This window comes from Cariama cristata, unplaced genomic scaffold, assembly GCF_000690535.1.
Source record: "Cariama cristata isolate BGI_N322 unplaced genomic scaffold, ASM69053v1 scaffold13874, whole genome shotgun sequence".
NCBI classification, from domain to species: domain Eukaryota; kingdom Metazoa; phylum Chordata; class Aves; order Cariamiformes; family Cariamidae; genus Cariama; species Cariama cristata.
Window position 1 is genome coordinate 32,613 of NW_009614774.1, and position 20,183 is coordinate 52,795.

General features: G+C 36.8%; 1 protein-coding gene across 1 annotated transcript in view; it reads left to right on the forward strand.

Moving 5' to 3' along the window:
* Positions 1–20,183, forward strand: part of NUBPL (nucleotide binding protein-like) — a gene marked incomplete at its 3' end in the record, with an annotated part of 57,891 nt that overhangs the window by 28,534 nt on the left and 9,174 nt on the right. The window contains 2 exon segments of the mRNA XM_009699553.1: positions 6,922–7,015; positions 19,379–19,464. Of these exon segments, the coding sequence (XP_009697855.1) occupies positions 6,922–7,015; positions 19,379–19,464 (180 nt within the window).

Genomic DNA, 20,183 nt, shown 5'->3' on the forward strand with positions numbered 1-20,183 from the left:
TAACTTGTGAAGAGAATTAGGAACATTGCTTTCTATTGCATAGCTTAAGCATTCAGTCTTAAACCATATATCAGCTTTTAACATCATTACAGAAATACAGGCTAAAATACATATGGGGAGTGGGCTTAATAAGCTTCTACCTTTTGATATTTCTTACCGACACTTGTAATAGTTCCTTCTGTTATTGGAGGGAAAATCTGGATCAGACAGCATATATAAATTGTATGAGGTTAAATTAGGTCCTAATAATACTGCCTTAAAAATGTGTTGTTGGCTTTGGGTTTGATAGCTAAACAATGCTTTTGCCTTTGTGTATTAGTAGAGAGCTCAAAGAGAATTTTTCTTACCAACACTTGTAATAGTTCCTTCTGTTATTATTGGAGGGAAAATCTGGATCAGACAGCATATATAAATTGTATGAGGTTAAATTAGGTCCTAATAATACTGCCTTAAAAATGTGTTGTTGGCTTTGGGTTTGATAGCTAAACAATGCTTTTGCCTTTGTGTATTAGTAGAGAGCTCAAAGAGAATTTATAGTTCAGGTGATGTGCTTAACATAGCTGCATCAACCTGGCGATTAGTTTAATTAGATAATGCCCACTTTTTTCTGATTTGTTTACCTTTATATTACTTTACTTTTGTGCTTTATTTTGTTGCTGAAAGACATAGGAATAAAAACTTGTCTCATTCCGTATTTCTTTTCCAGATGTCATTATTCAGCAGCTGAACTACAGATGGTTCTGTATCATAGAACAAGAAAAAAAAGATAGTGTATTTCTGAAGAAAAGTTTCTGCAAATTATGTAGTGTGGACTGTTTGTGGGTCAAGGGTAGAGAGCAGCAGATCAATGATCAATCTCAAGACTGACTGCTTAATAAAAGTTTGCTTCTCAAACTGTCATCTTTTAGGGAGTAAGTGCTTTCAGTCCCTGAAAAACAGGAATCTCAGCTCACGAAAGCTCTTTGTAGTAACATCTTGAACCTAGTGGAAGAGTCTTTTATACACAGTCTCCATCAGTTGTGCTGGTGGGAATGCACAGAATTATGCCTTTTCAATTGTCCCCAGACCCTTGTGGACATGCCAGGCAGCCCCACAGCTGGATGCCGTCTTCCCTTGAGGCTGATACAACATTGACTGGGCTTTCTGAAGCTGAGTAGGAGCCTGGTGTTGAGTGCCTTCCCTTTGTCTCCTGGAATGCCCCATACAGAATAACCTCTTTATTGTTGTCTTCTGGAGTTGTTTGGTTTTGTAGGTGATACAAATGAAGGTGACAGAAACTTCAGGCTACTGCGTTTGCCTTCAGTGCTTAACTTCATTAAAAACCATCAGGGAGGAGGAACCCAGTTTCTGTTTTGGTTGTTGAATTGAATGGGACTCTGGCTTTCTTCCTAGGTGCTTGTTTCTAAAAGTTACTCTTAGTCTATATTGAGAAAGAATAGGGGAAGTTCCTTTTCTTTATGGAAATCTTTGGAGCAGACTGTTCTTATGCTTCATCTCAATTCCTGTCTGAACTTGGCAGAACAGACTACTCAGAAATACCTTAGAGGGACTTTGAATGGTTGCAGTGCGTCTGTTTTTCATGGTGTTGGATTGCAAAGCTTTGAGATTGGTTAAGCATCAGAGGACAAGTCAAAGGGGCAGTCGTCTTTGTTCAGAAAATGTCAAGTTGTATTAAGCATTATGGAATATCCTGCTATGGTGTAAGTAGCCATTTCACTGCCAGAGAGAAAGTTTCCATAGGGACTAGAAGTAATTTGGTTTATGTCTGGGGAATGTCTCCTTTCTTTATAAAAAAAAATTGTGAAAAATAAATAAAAATATTTTTTAATTAAAATGTCATGTTTCATTATACTATTCATAAATTACCTGTTTTCTTACATCATGAAACTACTTACTTGTTCCCAACATCTATGTATGTTTAAGCAGAATCTTTAAGTAATTTTTCAAGGAGATATTTTTAAATATTTGTTTTATCTTGCACTAACAGATGTAAATACATGTGAACAGTTATATACATATTCATTTGACAACAGCATTTCTTACCTTTATTTTATTCAGCTGTTTGCCTGTATTAAATCATTTATATATACAGCAAAGTAGTTAGGAGGAGGCGGGTTCTGGCAGGAATAGACCTTAAGCTGCCTGCAATGTAGCTCTTGGTACTTTTCTGATAGTGGTGTTCAGAGTTGGGCTGGCTGCTGCCAAGTCTGCACCTGCAGTGCTGCTTGATTGAAACTCTGCATGTATTCCTCTTAATAAGAACAAATAAATAATACTTCTGTTATTTACCAAACACCAGGATTACTTCAAAACTGCAAGTAGGGATCCCTCTTCTGTGCTAATATTCTGTCATTTCTGCCTTGTGCACAGAGGAGGCTCAGTCTGATTCCTCAGCAGAAATGCCATCCATATCTCTGTGCTCTACCTTAACTTGCTATTTGGAACCCTTACTGTAAATGCATATCTGGTATTTTGATTATGAATTGTCACATAAACAGAGTGATTGATTAAAGTAATTTATATAGGAGCGTGTTTGGTGTTCCTGAGCAAGGGAAAATACACAGAAGCACATGGTGCTTAATTACGTTGCTTAACAATAAATGTTAAGTTAAACCTTTTTAAAAAAAGATGAATGCTACACTTAAGGAAAGTGCAATTACATTTCTATGGTTTGCAGTGTTTTACACACTGTATATATTAAAGGGTCAAAGATATTAACACTTCTGTACATGCAAAGGTGCTGACAGATTTCAGATGCTACAACGCTGATTTTTGTAACTGCTGTCTGCTTATTGCTTGCAAAGGGAACTCGTTTACTAGAATATGCTGTTAATCTGAGCTCCTTTGTATGCAACTGCATTTGCGTACACATGCGCTTCTCAGAACTGACTGAGAACATGAGGACTAGTGGTCCTGATTTGGTAAGTTGTTGCATATAAACAGGATTTGCATTCAAATTAGTGCTTTATATCACAGCTTGATGACACGCCCAAATTTAATAATGTTGAATGAATGGCAGTAGTAGATTTCAGAAAGTCACACCTCTCTCTGACTATATGTTCCAATTCTAAATTTAATTAAAAATTACTTTCCCCTCTTTTTTTTTTTTTCTCCTTTACTGAAAATTAGTAACAAACCCGGAATTTCTTCTCCTGTTAAATAACATATACAGTTCTATAACAAATCATTCTATCTTCCAAATTACATTGAATAATGTGTTTAACAAAAGACTGTCATACTGCTTCTGTATTCCTGTGGGAGGGTAATGGAGGAGGAACTGAACTCCACAGTATTCATCATCTTCTACTTGCAAAATTGAAGAGAATAAGGAGTCTACAGAAAGAAATGGGATGAGGCACAGAGTTCCCCAACCTAAGTCTGAGCAAATCCATATGTCTAGAGGACACTAGTGGGCAAAAACAGTAGCTCAGTTCTTTTCAGCAATTACAGCTATGTCACCCTGGTGCAGCTCTCCATTCTCACCCTGAATTACAAATGCGAAACAAGAATAAAATTGTGAGGATAACCATTCAACTACATCCAAAATAAAAAACAAGGTTATTTTTAATGAGCAGCGGTTTTCCAATCTAGTTTGCCATTTGACTTCCACCAGTTCAGCACCACAGCAGTGGCATGACTCAGAGAGGTGTGTGGAGGATTGTTCTCACCTATATGCAACACTTGCACACCTGGACATCTTAACTGTTGCCTTCTCTGAACTGGTGTGACAAAAGCCTGTCTTCCTTCTACTCTGCGCAGCAGCAACACATCGTTTCCACTGCTCCTGGGATGGTGTCGTTTCTCCATTTTTCTGTGCTCAGATTTATGAGTATTGTAATGGAACACAATTTATTTGATAAAGACAGCTTATTTCTTTTTTTCAATCCATGAATTTGAAGAAAATATATGAAATAAGATGGTTTCAGTGCCATAAATTAAGTAAAATGTTGTAATTTAATTGCACTATGTGTTAACAGAGTGTTTTTCATGTTGCCTAGCAATGAGATTTACCATGAGATTCACCATGTGCTTAAGATTCCGTTATTAACTTCTGTTTTCAGAGGTTTATAACTTTAATAAAAATCATTACTCATAGGACAATCCAGAAAGTGTGTGTTAGAAGTTCTTTTTGCTGTTATGGGGTCACTTTACTAAGGAGACTTGAGGTAGAAGGCTCTGGTGCCCTCTGATTTTTGTACCCATTCTACTATACATGCTCAATTTGGAAAGTAACTTCTTGAGCAGCAATTGTTTTGTGTGTTTTTGAGGCAGTAAGCTATTTATAAAAGTGTTCTCTTACTTTCGAGGTTCTATATGGAGATGTTTTTACCAAGGCAGCTACCTCTGCTTAAAAGCAGCAACTGCTTTGTGCTTCCTCACAAAACTGAATGTCTAGGAAAGGATTTGAGCACTGGTGTTGGAGGTCTTCTCTGTTAGCGTTCCACATGGTAGTGGAATAGGTCTAGATGTTTTCTTTGGGGAAGTGTAACGCTTGCTAGGTAGGACGATCACATGGAGCTTGGTGAAGGAGGCTAGTGCTTGAGGAGGTTGAAGTGGCAGAACCTATGATAAGAGTGAAAAGAAAAGCTATAGGACAGGCCCAGAAATTCACCTTGTTCTACAAGAGGAGCTGGCTTAAAGTTAAGGCCAGCAAGTATATGCAAAACCAGACAGCTTTTAGCTATGGGAAAAACCCCTATTTATTTATATTTTCATTCCAGTTACCTCTGATAAGGGTGGAATTTGGATTGTCTTGTGCTACTCCATGAGGCAGTGCTATACCTAAAAAGACTTGAATTTGAGCTCCTGGAGAAAAGGGCTGAAAACTACTCAATATCCATTTTTTTTCAAGAAGCAAGTGTTTTTGGCAGAGTGATTGGAAACTGTGTGAGAATGATAGTAGTGCTATGCCATTCATAGATGTGTTTCTGGACTGTATCTTTCTGCAGGGCAGAATGCAAAAAACCAGTTTATTCATAGTTTCTGTAGAAGTATTTAAGGAAGGAGAATATGATTAGTGGACTTGTAAATTTGGGCATAACAAAAGCTGTCAGGATCAGTCTTTATGAAGACAGGGAGGAAAAAAGGTATTTTGAGTTAATCCTTTTTAAAAAGTAAAACTCACTGTACCTTAACATTTCAAAATGGTTGTGATTATTATGAAAGATTTGATTTTGCATATTGAGATTTATGCACATTTTTAATGCAGATCTATAGAGGACCTGTGTGTTTAGTTGCAAATCTTTAAGGAACTTGACTTTACTCATGTTGTAAACTGCTACTTTTTGACATCTATATAATTTCAATTTGTCACCTTTATAATGGTTAATTTATAATTAAGAAACATAGAAATTTAAAGTTCATGCCTTCAAGTGAGCAAAATACTTTTCATTGGAAAAGGAGGCATTCACCAGCACTGGCATTCATCTTGCTTTATAACTAAGCAAGATTAGTTAAGAAAAACAAAGTAAAAACCAGATTTTTTTTTTTTAGATAAACTGGCTTCTCTACCCCAGGCTTATATTTCAGTACATACATTTTTTCACATATATGTAGTTTTTCTTTGGGGTTATATAGTCCGTGCAAGAACTAAATGAAAATACATGAGTGTTCCCCTGACAGGGTCTAACAGTCCAGGACAGTAACTAAGGGACTGGCAAAATGTCAATTGTTTTTGCTGTTAAAATGACACTGAGGGAATGTGTAAAATAAAAGAGGAAGTAAAATACAGCTTGTTTGGCATTTTCAGGTATTAAAGCAGCTGATACTATTGTGCATTATATATGTTGTATGAATCAGAAACATACCATATAATTGTATTATGTCTGTGTGGAGAGAAAAGTGAGAGGGAGAGATTTGTGGGTCTTTGTGTTTAACATGGTTATGATTTCTAAAGCTTCTGTACTGCAGAGTCAAAAGACCTTATACATTACCACTCTTTAGTATGCATACGCTGGTACTGACCCACACCACGTCAGAATTGAATCGAGGATCTCCCGAAGCTTAGTTAAACTGTTTGGAAATGTTTAGGCGAAGTATAGCATGGCTTTATGTTGTATAGAGTAGACCTAGGATCATTTCTGTTACCATGAATAGAATGTTTATTGCAGTACACAATGCTCTAGAGAGAGTTATTTGGCTCCCCTCGAAATCTGTTCCAGTAAAGAATGTGAATCATGACAGCGTTCTCATATTTGAGCCTAATATCTTTAATGGTCACTCTCATTTGATGCCTAGCAACCAGTAAACTTTTTTCATTGTGTGATGTCTTGTGTGCATTGTAAGTTTGTATAATTATACCTGTTAATTTTCATTTAAAATTTTTTTTCTCCCAACAGCTCTTTTTCCTAAAAAAAAAATCAGTACCAATAGCTCTAACTTTGCAACAAGAAGCCAGAAAAAAGTTACTAAAGATTTATATGTAGTTTCAAAGAAGTGATAAGAAGCAAGCAAAATGGGTTTAAAATTAATGGAAATAATTCCTAAGCTGTATTTGTTGCACAAAACCTGGAATTTTAGCCTGAATTTTACCTAACAGGGTTTAAGATCCCTTCCAACCAAACCATTCTATGATATGATATGATTCTAACCTGTGTCTAAGCAGCTGCAAAGTAAGAGCCTTAAATTAGATTGTTGCTACTTTTGGGGGGGAAAGAATTCAATAAGGATTATGCTCGTGAAGTTAATAATAGAGTTGCGTATATAGTTTTAAGCAATCAGCAAAGATTGCATCTCTTAGAAAAATAATGTGTTGATCCTGTACTGAAAGTGTGACTAAAAGGGCATCTCAGTATCGTTCTTTTGAGGTGTCCTAGGTTCACTTGTTTTATGTTACAGGAAGCAAGGGCTGCATAACACACAAAATTTCTTAAATAAAAACACTTCAAACCTCTAACATACATTTTTATTGTCATCTTCTAGGTTGACTGGGGTCAACTGGACTATTTAGTAATTGACATGCCGCCTGGGACTGGAGATGTACAGCTATCAGTGTCACAGAATGTTCCAATTGCAGGTACATGTACTGCTTGACTGTTTCAGAGATTTGAAGTTTGTTAAGTCTGATAGCTTTAGAAAAACCTTATTTTAAAGCGCTGGCCAAAAATTCTTTTGATTGTCTTTCTAACACACTAAGAAACTGCTCTGTCAGTTGTGTGTTGTTGAAAAACACTATCAGTGGCTTTTAACATGTTAGCATTATGGTTGTGTTAGTTTCTTTTAAGCTAAGTTTGGAAAAGATTGAGAAGTCAAGTATAGCAATACTCTTGAAGGAAAGGCAGTCATACCAAAAACTGGTAAGGTTAGTAGTAGAAAGTATTTTCTTTGTCTGTGCCTATTGCATAGTAAAACTAATGCAATAAAATAGTTTGTCTCCATGATTGCTTTTTAATTAGAATCTGATGATGCTGTTAATGCACAACGTTTATTCGGATAAACTATGCAGCACTGTAATATGCTAATGCATTCTTTTCCCTCTCGTATTATAAATTTGACTTTTTGTAGGGCATTTAAACTTTGACAAATCAGTCTTGAGATATGCAGGCTGCCCTCTGATCTCATTGGTTTCAGGAGGAGTTAGAAATACTGCTTCTGAAAGAATACTGAGCGTCTCACGAGATACGATAGACTGTAACGGTTTATTACCTGTCTGACATACTTTAACAGAGGCAATTGCTAATAGCCAACATAATCAGTGTTAGGAGCTCAGTGGTAAGAGACAAAGCAATCCTTATAGTTCCAGGAATAATTTAATAATTGTTGTGGCTCTTCACCAGGAGGGTAGTGCAGCACTGGAACATGTTACCCAAAGAGTCCATGGGACCTCCATCCTTGGCAGTTTTCCAGATTGTACTAGACAAAACCCTAGCTGACCCTATGTAGTGTTGCCTGTAGATGACCTCCGGAGACCTTTTCCAACCAGAAATTCTGTGATTCTGAGTTATTAAGGAATCAGTGGGACTGCTTGTTCCACTTTCTGGTTATATTAAATAAATATATTCATACAAACTCAAAATGGTAACATATTTTACTGCTGTCATTCTTTTCTGAGTGCAGACTGGCTCACGTGCACAGGTAGGCCCTGATTCCCTCTGATACTCCTTTCTCTCTGCACTTTGGTGGCAGTAATGCACTGAAGTGAGGTTACTAAGTGTTAAATTTGTAGAACAATTTTAGTTGCATGTAGAACTCTTACCAGGCTGCCTGACAAGTTTAATCAATAAAGAACGGTGTACCTCTAAAAGTTTGTAGGGTAGCATAAAAGAGTTAGCTACAGGTATATGTAGAAAGGCTGGTGGGCATTATAGACATGCCCATATATAAAGGCATTACAGCTAATGGATTTTGGGACATACATCCTTGTTTCACAGCAAACCCATCAGCACTGTTACAGTACAGTGAAGTCTACAGGAATGAAAGGAGCCCTTTAACAATCAGGCAGCACCTTGTATCTTTTCCTTTACGCAGTCATGTCTCAGCTGCAATTGTACATGATAACTGCAGTTACTCATATATCTACGAGCCAAAATTTTTGACAAATAGTTAAATTTAGTGTTAAGGCTGTGTGGTGGTATCTTACGATCTTCCATGATGTGACGTTCAGAAAAACTTCAATATTTTGACATATAAAACTCAAATGTTAAGGCACATGCTCACTCTGCTGTAGCACTATTGCCCCAGAATTGTTAATAACCACAGGAGGTTCTCTCTGCTGTCTGTGATGGTGTTCAGTGGTGGAAGGGAGCAAATCAACAGAGTCGTGATGAAGGATTTAATGAATTTTTCCCATAAGAAGTCGAAGAGGAGGCTTCTACTGCCTTAGCTTATCTGTGACCTGGATCATATGATGAAAAGCAAACCATGATTCATAACAATTTTCTTAAATACAGTGCTTAGTAGGTTGCGTATATGAGTAGCAAAGCAGGAGGGCCTTTTGCTCTCAGAGTTTTAAGCAGTGAGGTGAAGCCTGACAGTGGTTTTGGTAAGGTAGAGTTTCATGTTAAATCTTGTACATAAAGGCAGTAAAATTATGAAATTAAAGAGGTGTGGCTTTGTCTTCATGGATTATGGGTTCTTTTAAAGTATGGTGGGTATTGATAATTGCTGTTAATTGATAATTGCTGTTACTGATAATTGCTGTTAAAAATTCACTATAGTGCACCTAAATGTCCTAATTTAGCATGGAAAAGGTCATTAGACTCTTGATCTTCAAGGCATTTTTGTGCCCTTTTCCCAGAGGATTCTACACTGCCTTCAGAAGTGTCAGTGGTTGTGGTGTTGGTGCGCTGGGTTCTCTGGGGCAGAGAGGTGATGGAGGAAAGTACTTTAATCCTGTATTTCTTCTAGGTTTTGCTGAGATCTGTTTGTGGAAGGTCACAGGATTTTTCTAACTGATACACTACATCAGTAAATGGAAACCTTAATTTACATATTTTTTTTCATAATACTTCTTAGAATGTAACAGATGCTAACAAAAGCTGGATTTTCTTGCTAAGGACAGCAATGTCCTCATTCTTGTGTAGGTGTAACAAAGTGAAGACTTAAAAGAAAGTAATTTTTATTCAGTATTTTCATTGGTTTTCCATATGATTGTCAGAAACCTGTGGTTTTCATACCTGTTGAACCATGTTTTGAAGCAAGTCAAAGTAGACAAGATGTTGATTTAAAAAAGGAAAAGGAAAACAGGTTTAAAGGAACAACAAGCAATGCAGATTTTCTTGGTATGCCATGAAGGGGGATAAATTCTTGCCCATGACTCTCTTTAAACTCTTCACTATGGCTTTCTGGCATTTTTTTAAAAATTATTATTTGTACAAGTATGGACTTTTACAACTTTCTAATTGAATACAGCATTTTGATTTGAATTCTGAAATAGCTTGATATTGTTACCACAGTTGCTCAATTCAGCTTATTACTTCATCAGTCCTAACTTCATAAAATTAGGAGTGATAGCATCACTTTACATTTGTCTTTCCCATTAGTTGGTTTTGTTGAGCATATTGAGGTCAACTCTTGCAGTTTTAAAAAAAAAGTGTATTGTGGTTTTGATGAAGCACAGCAGACAAGGAGTGGTAAGATTTGCAATTCCCTGTGTTCTTACTGGCTCAATGAATTTTAGTGATTTATAAAGAATTTTCTCTGTTGTGAGTTGTGAGGTTTTTTTCATTCTCATTGGAAGGGCTTCTTTTTGTGTATTACAGCTTTAACTGTACTTTCTTTTACTCTTATTACTTGGTTTCTATCTCTGACAGTCCATAGCCTTGTTTAGCGTGCCTTTATTTTCTTCAACTTTGTCCTTTTTAAGGGTACGAAAGATAGTGTTACAAATCTTGATGATGATGTCTTTGGAGCAGTCTACAGAATTCTGCTGGGTTTTGGGCTCCATCTTCATTTGCAATTCATGTTTCTAAGCTGTGTGTTGTCTTTTAGTTTTTTACAGAAAGTATTTGGTGGTGTGCCATTCTGTTCCCTCTTCAGTTTTCTTGTTCTTTCTTATCCTTTGAGGATGTCTTGGACAGTCATGGTGTTAGTCGCATAATTTCTCTCTTTTTACTCAGAGACAGCATATACATCTTAGCTAAGTACATTTAGAAGTGCTTTATCTAGTTTGCATGAAAGTTGTACTTTGATTTGCATGCATGCATATGTGAGATACAGTATTTGCATTACTGTTTCTTCATTATTTATCTATGACTTCCTAGGGATAGACAGTGTAGAAAATTTTTATTCTGTCTCTAAATAAATTTACAAAATCTGCACACTTATTTTTGCCAGCCACTTACAGATTTTTCTGTGAGAAAGAGCACTGGTAAAGGTGTTTTGCTTGTGGTGGGGACTGATAGGATGTGTAAAATGGTATTGGGTTTTAATTGTAGAAAACTTTTTTTAAAAAATATGTTTTTTAAAAAATAAAACAAAACAAACAAACAAAAAAAAAAACCCCCAAAAAACCCAAAATATGTTTTATAGTTCTGATTGTCATTAAAGAGAATATCAGCCTTGCACAACTTCAGCTGGAGTGACAGTTTTCTGTGGGTACTTTTCATTCTTTAAAAGAAGATGAAAAAGGAAACTACTGTGACTCATTTTTTATTTTATTATTCTTAGTCACCTTAACAGGGAGATGTGTCTTATTTAGCATATAATTCTTTAATCATCCGTAACTTTTCTCATGTTGCAGTCATTCTTCAACAAACTAGTAGGTGAGAAACTATAAGATAGCTTGAAAACGTGATATATATTTCTGCTCAACCACCACTTCTTTCTTCAGATGCAAGTCTGCTTTCTACATAGAAATCCAGGGTCAGTATGGAAATAAAGGCCTTGTTTATGATCTGTTGTTACTTAATTTGTATTTAGTTCTACTTCTTTACTTCTACTTTGTTCTTCTGTTTCATCTTTTGCACAAGATGTCCAGAAGTGCGTTCTTTATCATGTCTTGAACACGCATGTTTGGGAAAGTTTGAAGTGTCCTTACACGTTTTCCAGCTTATAAAACATACAGGGTTTCAGATGACATTATGATGTTTGATATCAGGATACAGTGTAAACTAGTGATATTATGAAGAATAAGGCTTGTGGTTCCTTTGCATTACCTAGTTGCTAAATCGAGAAATCTAAGTGTATGTATTTGTTCGATTATTTAGATAAAGAAACCACAAATTAAAAATATTATTGGAGATGGAGGATTAACCTCCCTAATGACTGGGAGAGAAGTTTATCTTTCTCTCCCTTTAGAGTGTGAAGGCTGTGTGGGCAGCAGCAGGGGCATCTCTGTGTGAGAGGCAGTCCCAGAGCCTTGCACAAGTGTTTATCCCTTGTGGAGAAGCTGCATTGTGGGGGCTGACCATTAAGTAAGTTAGACTGTCTGCTGCCCTTTCTTTATTAATGTTAGTGAAGTCTGTGCTAGTGACAGCTTGACAGCTCTAGAGATCGACACTGTCTCAGTTGACAGAACAAACTCCAGGTTAGTACTGGAATTGTTTCATTTGCTGAACTTTATCATATCACTCCTTTTGGATATTGAGATGCCATGGCAGTGAAACCCATTAGAAATATACACCTGTCCAATGGAATGCGGACTGAGAGAACCAAACAATTTTACATTTTACTGAACAATCTTTTAATAATTACAGTAGTGAGCATTGGACTGAACAGTGTTTATACAGAAGACCTAAAGGTAAAAGGCATTGTGTTTTATTTCAGTGCTCTTAATTTTCCCACCTTTTGGATATAACATATTTTTAGGTTTTTTTTCACACAAAGCATATATTATTGTAATCTTTTAATAATAAGCTCTAAAAAGGCTGTTAATAAGAATCAGAAAAGACAATTAGTCAAGATAAGCAAAGTGAAAGCAATATGAATGCTATTTTATGTTTTTCTTAAGTTCTATAAAAGCAGAAGCGTTGCCATTTCTAGTCATACAGGGAATGACTTCTGTCACCTTTTAGATTTAAAATCAATACAGTACAGAGTTCCTACTATCTTTTAATGCCTTACCCTATAAATGGTGTAATTTTTCCTAATGATTGCATCTTTCAGCGATATGTAGATCTTCATTATCTCCTGAATACCTTTTGCAGGTAAGGCTGAAATATTTACCAAAGGAGTTTTTGTTACTTCAAATTTTCAAAGAATTGTAATTAATAAGGTTTCTTTTGACGGCAGCATTTTGATAGATAGGTTTAAACAAAAACAAAAAGCATATTTGTGTCTTTACTGATTAAGTGTTAAAAGTCTTATTTCTGTTCAGATACGTACATTGAAGAGGAAAGAGTAGAGGGGTGCCACCAACTTGAAGACACTTGGCATTTTAAAATTCTGAACGAAATGTGACATACCAAGCTGGTGAACCAAACTATTTACTCATATTTGTGTCAGTGTCGCACAGACAAATGTGTAGCCTTGTACACAACTGTTTATAGCAGTGTGTGGGACTTAGGAGAACCAGATCCTTCCTCAACATATAATAGAAGCGCAGGAAGTTCCAAGTGACAGGTAGACTGTCTGTTCAGAAATAAGCATTAAAAACAGCAAAAAGAGAATGTCAAATCAGATTTTTAAAAAGAAAATACTGTTGATGTTTTATAAAACTGTGTATGAATTAGCATGAAAAAGAATTGTGATTTGTGAGATAAAGATGTCTTTTAAAATTAACCAGAATTACAAGATGAGTTGGTATGGTGCTGTTCTCTTGTCTTTTCTTAAGAGAAATGATCAAAAAGCCCCAATGCTGCAGTACAAGTTGCATATAGTCTACAGTTTAAGATTAGAGGTGTATCTGTATTCTGTCATTGCTCTTCGTGTAAGTGTCTGTTTGCCCCTTGTTGAATATCTCTTACTTTGATGCAAATCACAGTTGCAAGGTATCTGATCTTCTTTCCTTTTAGTTTAACAATAGTATACAATGTTTGTTCTCCATTTCTGAGGTTGCTTTCTTCTTTTATGGAGGAGGTACATCGTTAGTTTCTACAGTAAATTTTTGAAGATATTTTATGGAAGCCACTTGGGTAATAGTAAATTTTATTTGATCTATTTTTGAATGGCAAATATTTTAAATATCAGATTTTTATGTAGATTTACTCTTTCTTTCATTCTGTATTTTGATACTTTAAATAACTGCAGGAAAGGAAAGGCACATAGGTTTAGGATAGATTGAAAAACAAAGAAAACTTAGTCACACCAGTGGGGATTTTAAAATAGTTCTTTGTATTCATGCAAATATAATTTGTATGCTGAAATAGTTTGCTTCTGCTGTCAGAAAAAATGTAGTTGACAAATGCAAATTATCATCAGTGTTACCTTGGCTTTGGACACTCCTGATACCTCATTATGAAGTGTCAGACTCAGTAGACTCTGTAAACTTAATTTAGAGACTAAAGTACAGTATGAGTTTACACATTAATGCCTCACAAAAAAATATAAATTTAAATTTAACTCTTGGATCACGGAGATTGATTTAACACACATTGCCTGTCCAAGCTGAAGTGATAGTAGATTCTGTGCAAGTTCTTTAAATTTTCTTTCCTGAAAAATAGTTGCCAGGTATTGGGGAAAAAAGCTGTGAAGTATAGAAGCTTTGAAAACTGAGGTTCTCTGAGGTCTGGCAACAGTGACTAAGTGTATGTTGAGTACTAGATTAGCTGCAATTGCCTTGGTGTATTTTTAGACCGATTATTCTGAATAGGAAGAATAAATGAGCATATGTTCAGTGGACAATTGTAAAAGATGAGAGAAATCCGTATGAATAATGGTAGTGCATTCTGTCCTCTAGCTATTTCTTATGGGGAAAAAAAATAATCTGCCCCTTACCACCCACACCTCTTGGGGAAAAAAGTACAAACCAGAATGTTTTTTGGAGGTGATTGAGGTAGTCTCAGTGTTGTCTTTTTTCTGTAATAGAATCACTCTTTTACCCATTTGTCCTCTTTCGATTAGGACCTCTCATTTAAAAAAAAATCGTATTCATTTGTCAAAAGAGACTATTTGGACTTTGCTCTTGCCTAGTACAATGCTCATTATAATCTGGACATGATTGGCAAATGCCCTTGAAAGCAGGAGCTGGAACGGAGTAGAGCAGAAAAATGCTAATTCAGATGGCTAAGGAAAAGTAGAAAGTGGCAGAGTGTCTGTGAGGGAGTAGCTTTTTATTGTATGCCTATACTTTGCAAATAATGCTTGTTCACAGGTGTTATCACAAATGTTTTCAGTGTTTTCACTTTGCTAAATAAATATTGCATTGTAAATTGCATTAGTGTGATATTCTATATGTATTCAGTTTGCCACGACCAAAACTAATCATTTTAACACAGTAAGAGTTGTCTTTTCACATTTTTCTCCATGTGATCTAGTGTGAAAGGAATGTTATGATACTTACTGATCAGTTAGATGAAAGCAGTTTGACTTCAGAGTGACAGCTTTATCCAGCTTGTGATATTCCTCTGCTCAGTGGTTTTACTGACACTTCCTCTTGCCAGGAGGTAGAAGTTTGCTCAAAGTTATGTCCCCTTTTCATGTGAGTGAGGCGGTAGTGTCCCAGTCTAATTACCCACTAGTTCGTGGGCAGAAGAGGATGTGTGGCTGTGGAAACATGCACTGTCTGAGCAGTTGTTCAAAGACTCCAAGAAGAAGGTAGCGAGCCAACTGGAGGTGAGACACAGCCAGGGTCCAGCCTTTGGGACAGTTCTGAGCTATATTATGAGTCTCAAGTAAGGATCCCTTAAGGGAAAATCACACTAGTGATTCTTTTAAGTTGCTGGTTGTAATGAGATGTCACACACAAAAGCTAAAGGAACTTCTATACAAGGTTTATTCAAGGAGATGGACAATTTTTTAATACTAGCATATCTGTAGTCATCACCAGCTGAAATTCTAGCAAAGACAGAAGTCTTCGTTCTTGAAAGATCTTGTTCTGCATCTTCAGGTGCAAACTGTATCCATAATGGCAGGCACATTTTACCTGTGAAGTAACAAAAAATTTAACAGAAGGTGAGAGGGACTCTGGAGAGATCTGCAGTAGAGAAGATTCAGATTCACCAGGCTATTTGTAACTTGAAAGTCTTGCCTAGAAATTTGTAATTTATGCAGTGGAGAAGGTAGCAAAAGCTACAAAAAGTGTGGTCATCTGTAGCTGCATTGAGGCCTGAATGTGGTTACTTGCAACCACGTTCAGTGCCTGTTAGTCATCAGATGCAATTATTTGAAAAATGCCATATATCTTTCTGTGCCTTTATCCTCCAGAGCTCTGTTTGTCAGTCTTTCTGGTCAGTTACACTTCACTCCATGGGTTTTGTTGTGTCATTATTTGCTAAGTTAATAAGAATCAGGGTGATGTAAGACACAGTGTAGCTGTTGTGTGCAGAGGGGTCCTAAATCATCTGTCTGGATGAGGTGCACGTAGCCCGGTTCTGAAGTCTATCTTTGAAGACACTGGAGGGAAAAAAGAATATGTTAGAGGGATCCTCTTCATTCTAAGGTAGATCTTCTAATCTGCTGCTTATCAGCTGCTTTTTAGACATGCCTGTTTTTTGCTTTGGTACAAACTGACTCTAGCTAAGGCTTGGAGAGATTCCACCTTATACCTTGTAACCCAGAGCATCTAATGCAAACCTTAATGATGCAATGAATATAGGTGATATTTTCTATACATGGAAATTATATGCTGTTTCAGCGCTTGCAATTTCCTCAACACCAGTCCACCAGAAGGGCGAGTACCAATGTGCTGTGTAGGCACATCTTTCTTTTACTGAGGATTAAGGACCTGGGGTTAAAAAAGAAAGGCAAACATCAGTGTTACAGGCTACTGTTAGTTCTGTCTCTATATATTATGCATGCTAAGGATTAAAAATATAGTTAGTATAGTTTTTACTAATGCAACACGCATCAGCTTTTTGTCAACTGAAATACGGTGGAATTACAAAAATAAATGGAATTTATGAATAAGTAGATATGTCAGTTGAACTAAATGTGCTCAACTTAGATATCCTTAGTATGCTAAAGGCACAGAAATTATTCTTCTGCACAGAACTGCAAACATAGAGTTGTAGTATGTTTTAACGTGCAATGTGATAGCATTATAGTTTCTGCAGCTTCTCTGTTCAATTTGTCAGCCGTAGTTTGCCTCATTCAGACAGAGGCTTGTGTAAACATTGCATGTATTGCTTCAAGAGATGTGCTGTGCGCATAAAGTCAGTCATATTTCATTACTTTATTCTTCAAAATAACTTTACTGTTTGATATTCCTGCTAAACCATGTAGAGCCACGATAGCAAAGAAAGCGTGGGGTATGTTCTTTCTTGCTCGTTGTTTGAATCACTTTCTGAATTAAACATACATAAACTTATTTGGGGAGGGGAGCACTGTGAAAAGTCTCATTTGCCATGTTCGGTTGGTAGTGAAGGAAATAATGCTGCTAATAATTTGAATTCTTGACCTTCAGGTTGGGTTTGCTGGAGTAGCAGTTGTACCAAAGAAAGAGAAAATATGCTTATTTTAAAGGTCGTTGGTACAAGTTGGTACAGGCTGGCTGTGAATAAATCGTCTGTAATCCAGCTCAGAGTGAAAAGGAAGATAGGAGAGACACATCTATTACACCGTCAGCAGCATCTTCTTGAGCATGTGGGCTTTCATTCTGTGGAAGAAGCCACGCAAGTTCTCCACAAGCATGATTTTAACTTATGTATTTCAGAAGCCATTGTTTTTCTTTCAGGGAGTTGGTGTTTGTGGCACCTTAAGCTCCACAACGTGCCACTGGGTCTTTTGGGCATTTTAGCTTTTTCCCTTTGGATGAGAATTTGTTAGTCAAAAATATCTCTCGGATAAACTGCTTCTGGTTCTAGTGGGTGTTTTCATTGTGCATAGTCTCTGTCCTTCATGCCATGGCAGTTACTGGATTCTTTAAAAAAAGTGAATAATGGACCAGAAAATGTAGAATTCAGTTTTGTTGACTGCATATTAGCTTCTACCTGAAGATCCAGGGAATGCTGAGCCAGCATCTTCAGAGAAGAGTGTGAACAAAAGTGTGAAACAGCCAACATGAGTGTATACACATAAGACACAAATTTCCAATTTTGTTTGAAAAGAAAGCAGTAATAAGCATTTTGACCAAGTATTGAAAGATCTTTGTTTTACAAATATGCAGAAAACACAAGAACACTGAGTCTAAATTACTTACTTGTGGACTATGCTTTCAGGGAAGGGTACATTCGTTTTATGGAATTAGCCCTACATTTCAATGTCAGCTGTAGAGTGTAACCCTACACTTAGTGAAATGGGGAGCTAAGGTGACTTGGGATGTAACTGAAAGGCTTCCACGTTATGCTCTTTGATGCCATTGGAAAACAGGTTGGATTGGGAAAAACAGCACATTATTCAGATGCCAGAGTTTTAGCGAACAATAGGGAAATTGCGTTTGCTTAGTACATTACATATGCCATGCAGTTTTTGGGCTTGTGTCTAATATTATGTAAGGCAGAGATTGGCAGCTTTTCAGGAGCGAGGTGCCAGATTGTATTTTTCTTTCACAAATTAGAGGTTAAGAACGCTGGTTGAAAACATTCAAACGTGCTGTCAGGCGGTGTTTGGAAACGGCTGGCTGTCAGGCAGGCAAGATGCCACCCGGCAGCCGGCGTGGGGCCGTTGTGAGGGGCAGGGCTCCCTCTCCCAGCGCTGCTGGAGCCGGCAGTGCTCTCGGGACACCAAGGCTCCCGGTGTGCCGGCCCGTGCCCGCGATGCCAGTGTTGTGTGCCTCTGGAAATCTACCCACCTCTTTGCCTTGTACACCAAGGGCTAGGAGCTGCAGGCCCAGTGGGAAACTCTGTCCCATGCATCTGAAATTGTCTGTTGTAATTGCGATTAGTGTGAAGTTTGGCATAAATTTCTTGTACGAGACTGGCTTAACGTGGCTCTGCAGAGGTGTTTTTGTAACAGATACTTTGGATGGTCACTGTGAAACCAGAGCTAATCGATTGACCAGTAATGTCCTCTTATACACTGCATTTTTCTGAAGTAGGGATGAGCATGAGAAGATTCTTGATGCAAAGAAATCATATTTGAAACCCCTGAGCATATGCAAAAAGATGCTCTTTGTGAAGTGATATGGAATATTATAATGTCTATATTGGTTTTGCAGGCTGTATTAATTAAGAAGTAATACAGGATAGTATAGGAGAGTAACCTGTAGGCTTGCTTTAGAGTCTGACCTTTTGACAAAGAGCTCTAGCTGTTCTATATGCTTAATAAGTCTTGGGAGTGCTAATTACCAAGTAACCTCGAGCCATGTCTGAACAGTGAGCAATACTGTCCTTTTTTCAAACCTAGTGCAATTGTGCATGAGTTAGCCTCTTATTTTGTGGTATCATCCATACAAACCCGCTGGTGTTGCGTCTAGTGTAACATGTTTCAAGATTGTGCCTGTCAACACTTTTATCAGGAAGTGTAGCAGGTTCAGAAACCAACAGCTGATTACAGGCAGCTGCCTGTTGATTTTAGTACAAGACTTATTGTTAAAAGCTTTCAAATGTAATTATGGCATGGGACAGTTACTGTGTAGATACTCCCAGAGTACCACCTCTGCAGCCTGCCAGCACGTGGACCGTGTTGTCTTCCATCCATGATCATATGACACCTAGATCAGTTTTGTCATTTAGAAAATGCAAATGGTCTCTAGATAGAAAACCTTACCATGAAAATATCTATATTATTTCTATCACTTCTTATCAAATCTTAGTGATTTTGGTCATTGCATAATAAAAAACGTAGCATAATTTTCTTTCTTAAATTAAAAAAAAAAAAAAAAGCGCGTATAAATGTGTGACTACTTTGAATTTAGTAGCATGTACTAATACACATTTTAATGGTATTTCATGTTTTTTCCCAGGAGCCGTGATCATCTCCACTCCACAAGACGTGGCTTTATTGGATGCACACAAAGGAGCTGAAATGTTTAGAAAAATCCATGTACCTGTAAGCCTCTACATTTAAAAAAAACAGTAGATTGTTTTTCCAAAATGTATAAAAAAATAAATCCATATACTGCAGTAGGTGAACAAACCATTCAGGAATCACTTGAATTTCGTAAATTCTGGTTCATAAAAAAGGATTAGAATCCATCTTATATGTGTATCAGGAGTTTGCTTTAACAGAAAGGAAAAAATTTTCTCAGGCTGAGGTACTTGATTTCTTTTAAATCAGTCTTTTTCGTCACCTGGAATGGATCAGACTGCTAAACAGAATATCTTACAAAGTAATGTGTGCTTTCCAATTATATTGTCTTACTATATGCTCATTTTGTGTCCTCTTTAGCACTGTCTGTGTTGCAGCTTAAAATCTAAAATCTCTTGAAACATGGAAGACATATATTGGTACATTTTTAAGAAGGAAATTTAAGTTTTTTGGCAGATATGTGCATACCTTGTCACTTTGCCATTTGAAGAGCTCTGTGACTATCACAACAAGTAGAATGCTGTGTATATCACTTTGTTTTTCATTAAGTTTATAGCTTATATGGTAGCTTGCTTGTTTGGGAAATGCAAAATTTAAAAATATCCACAGTATTCATATGGATAGGGAGAAATATTAAACAGGGTGACATCTTTGACTCGATATTTTCTGAGTGCTACAAGTTGCTAAGTAACTGAATGTTATACTCTAGAGTATGTTCATGAAGAGATTAATTTTTCACT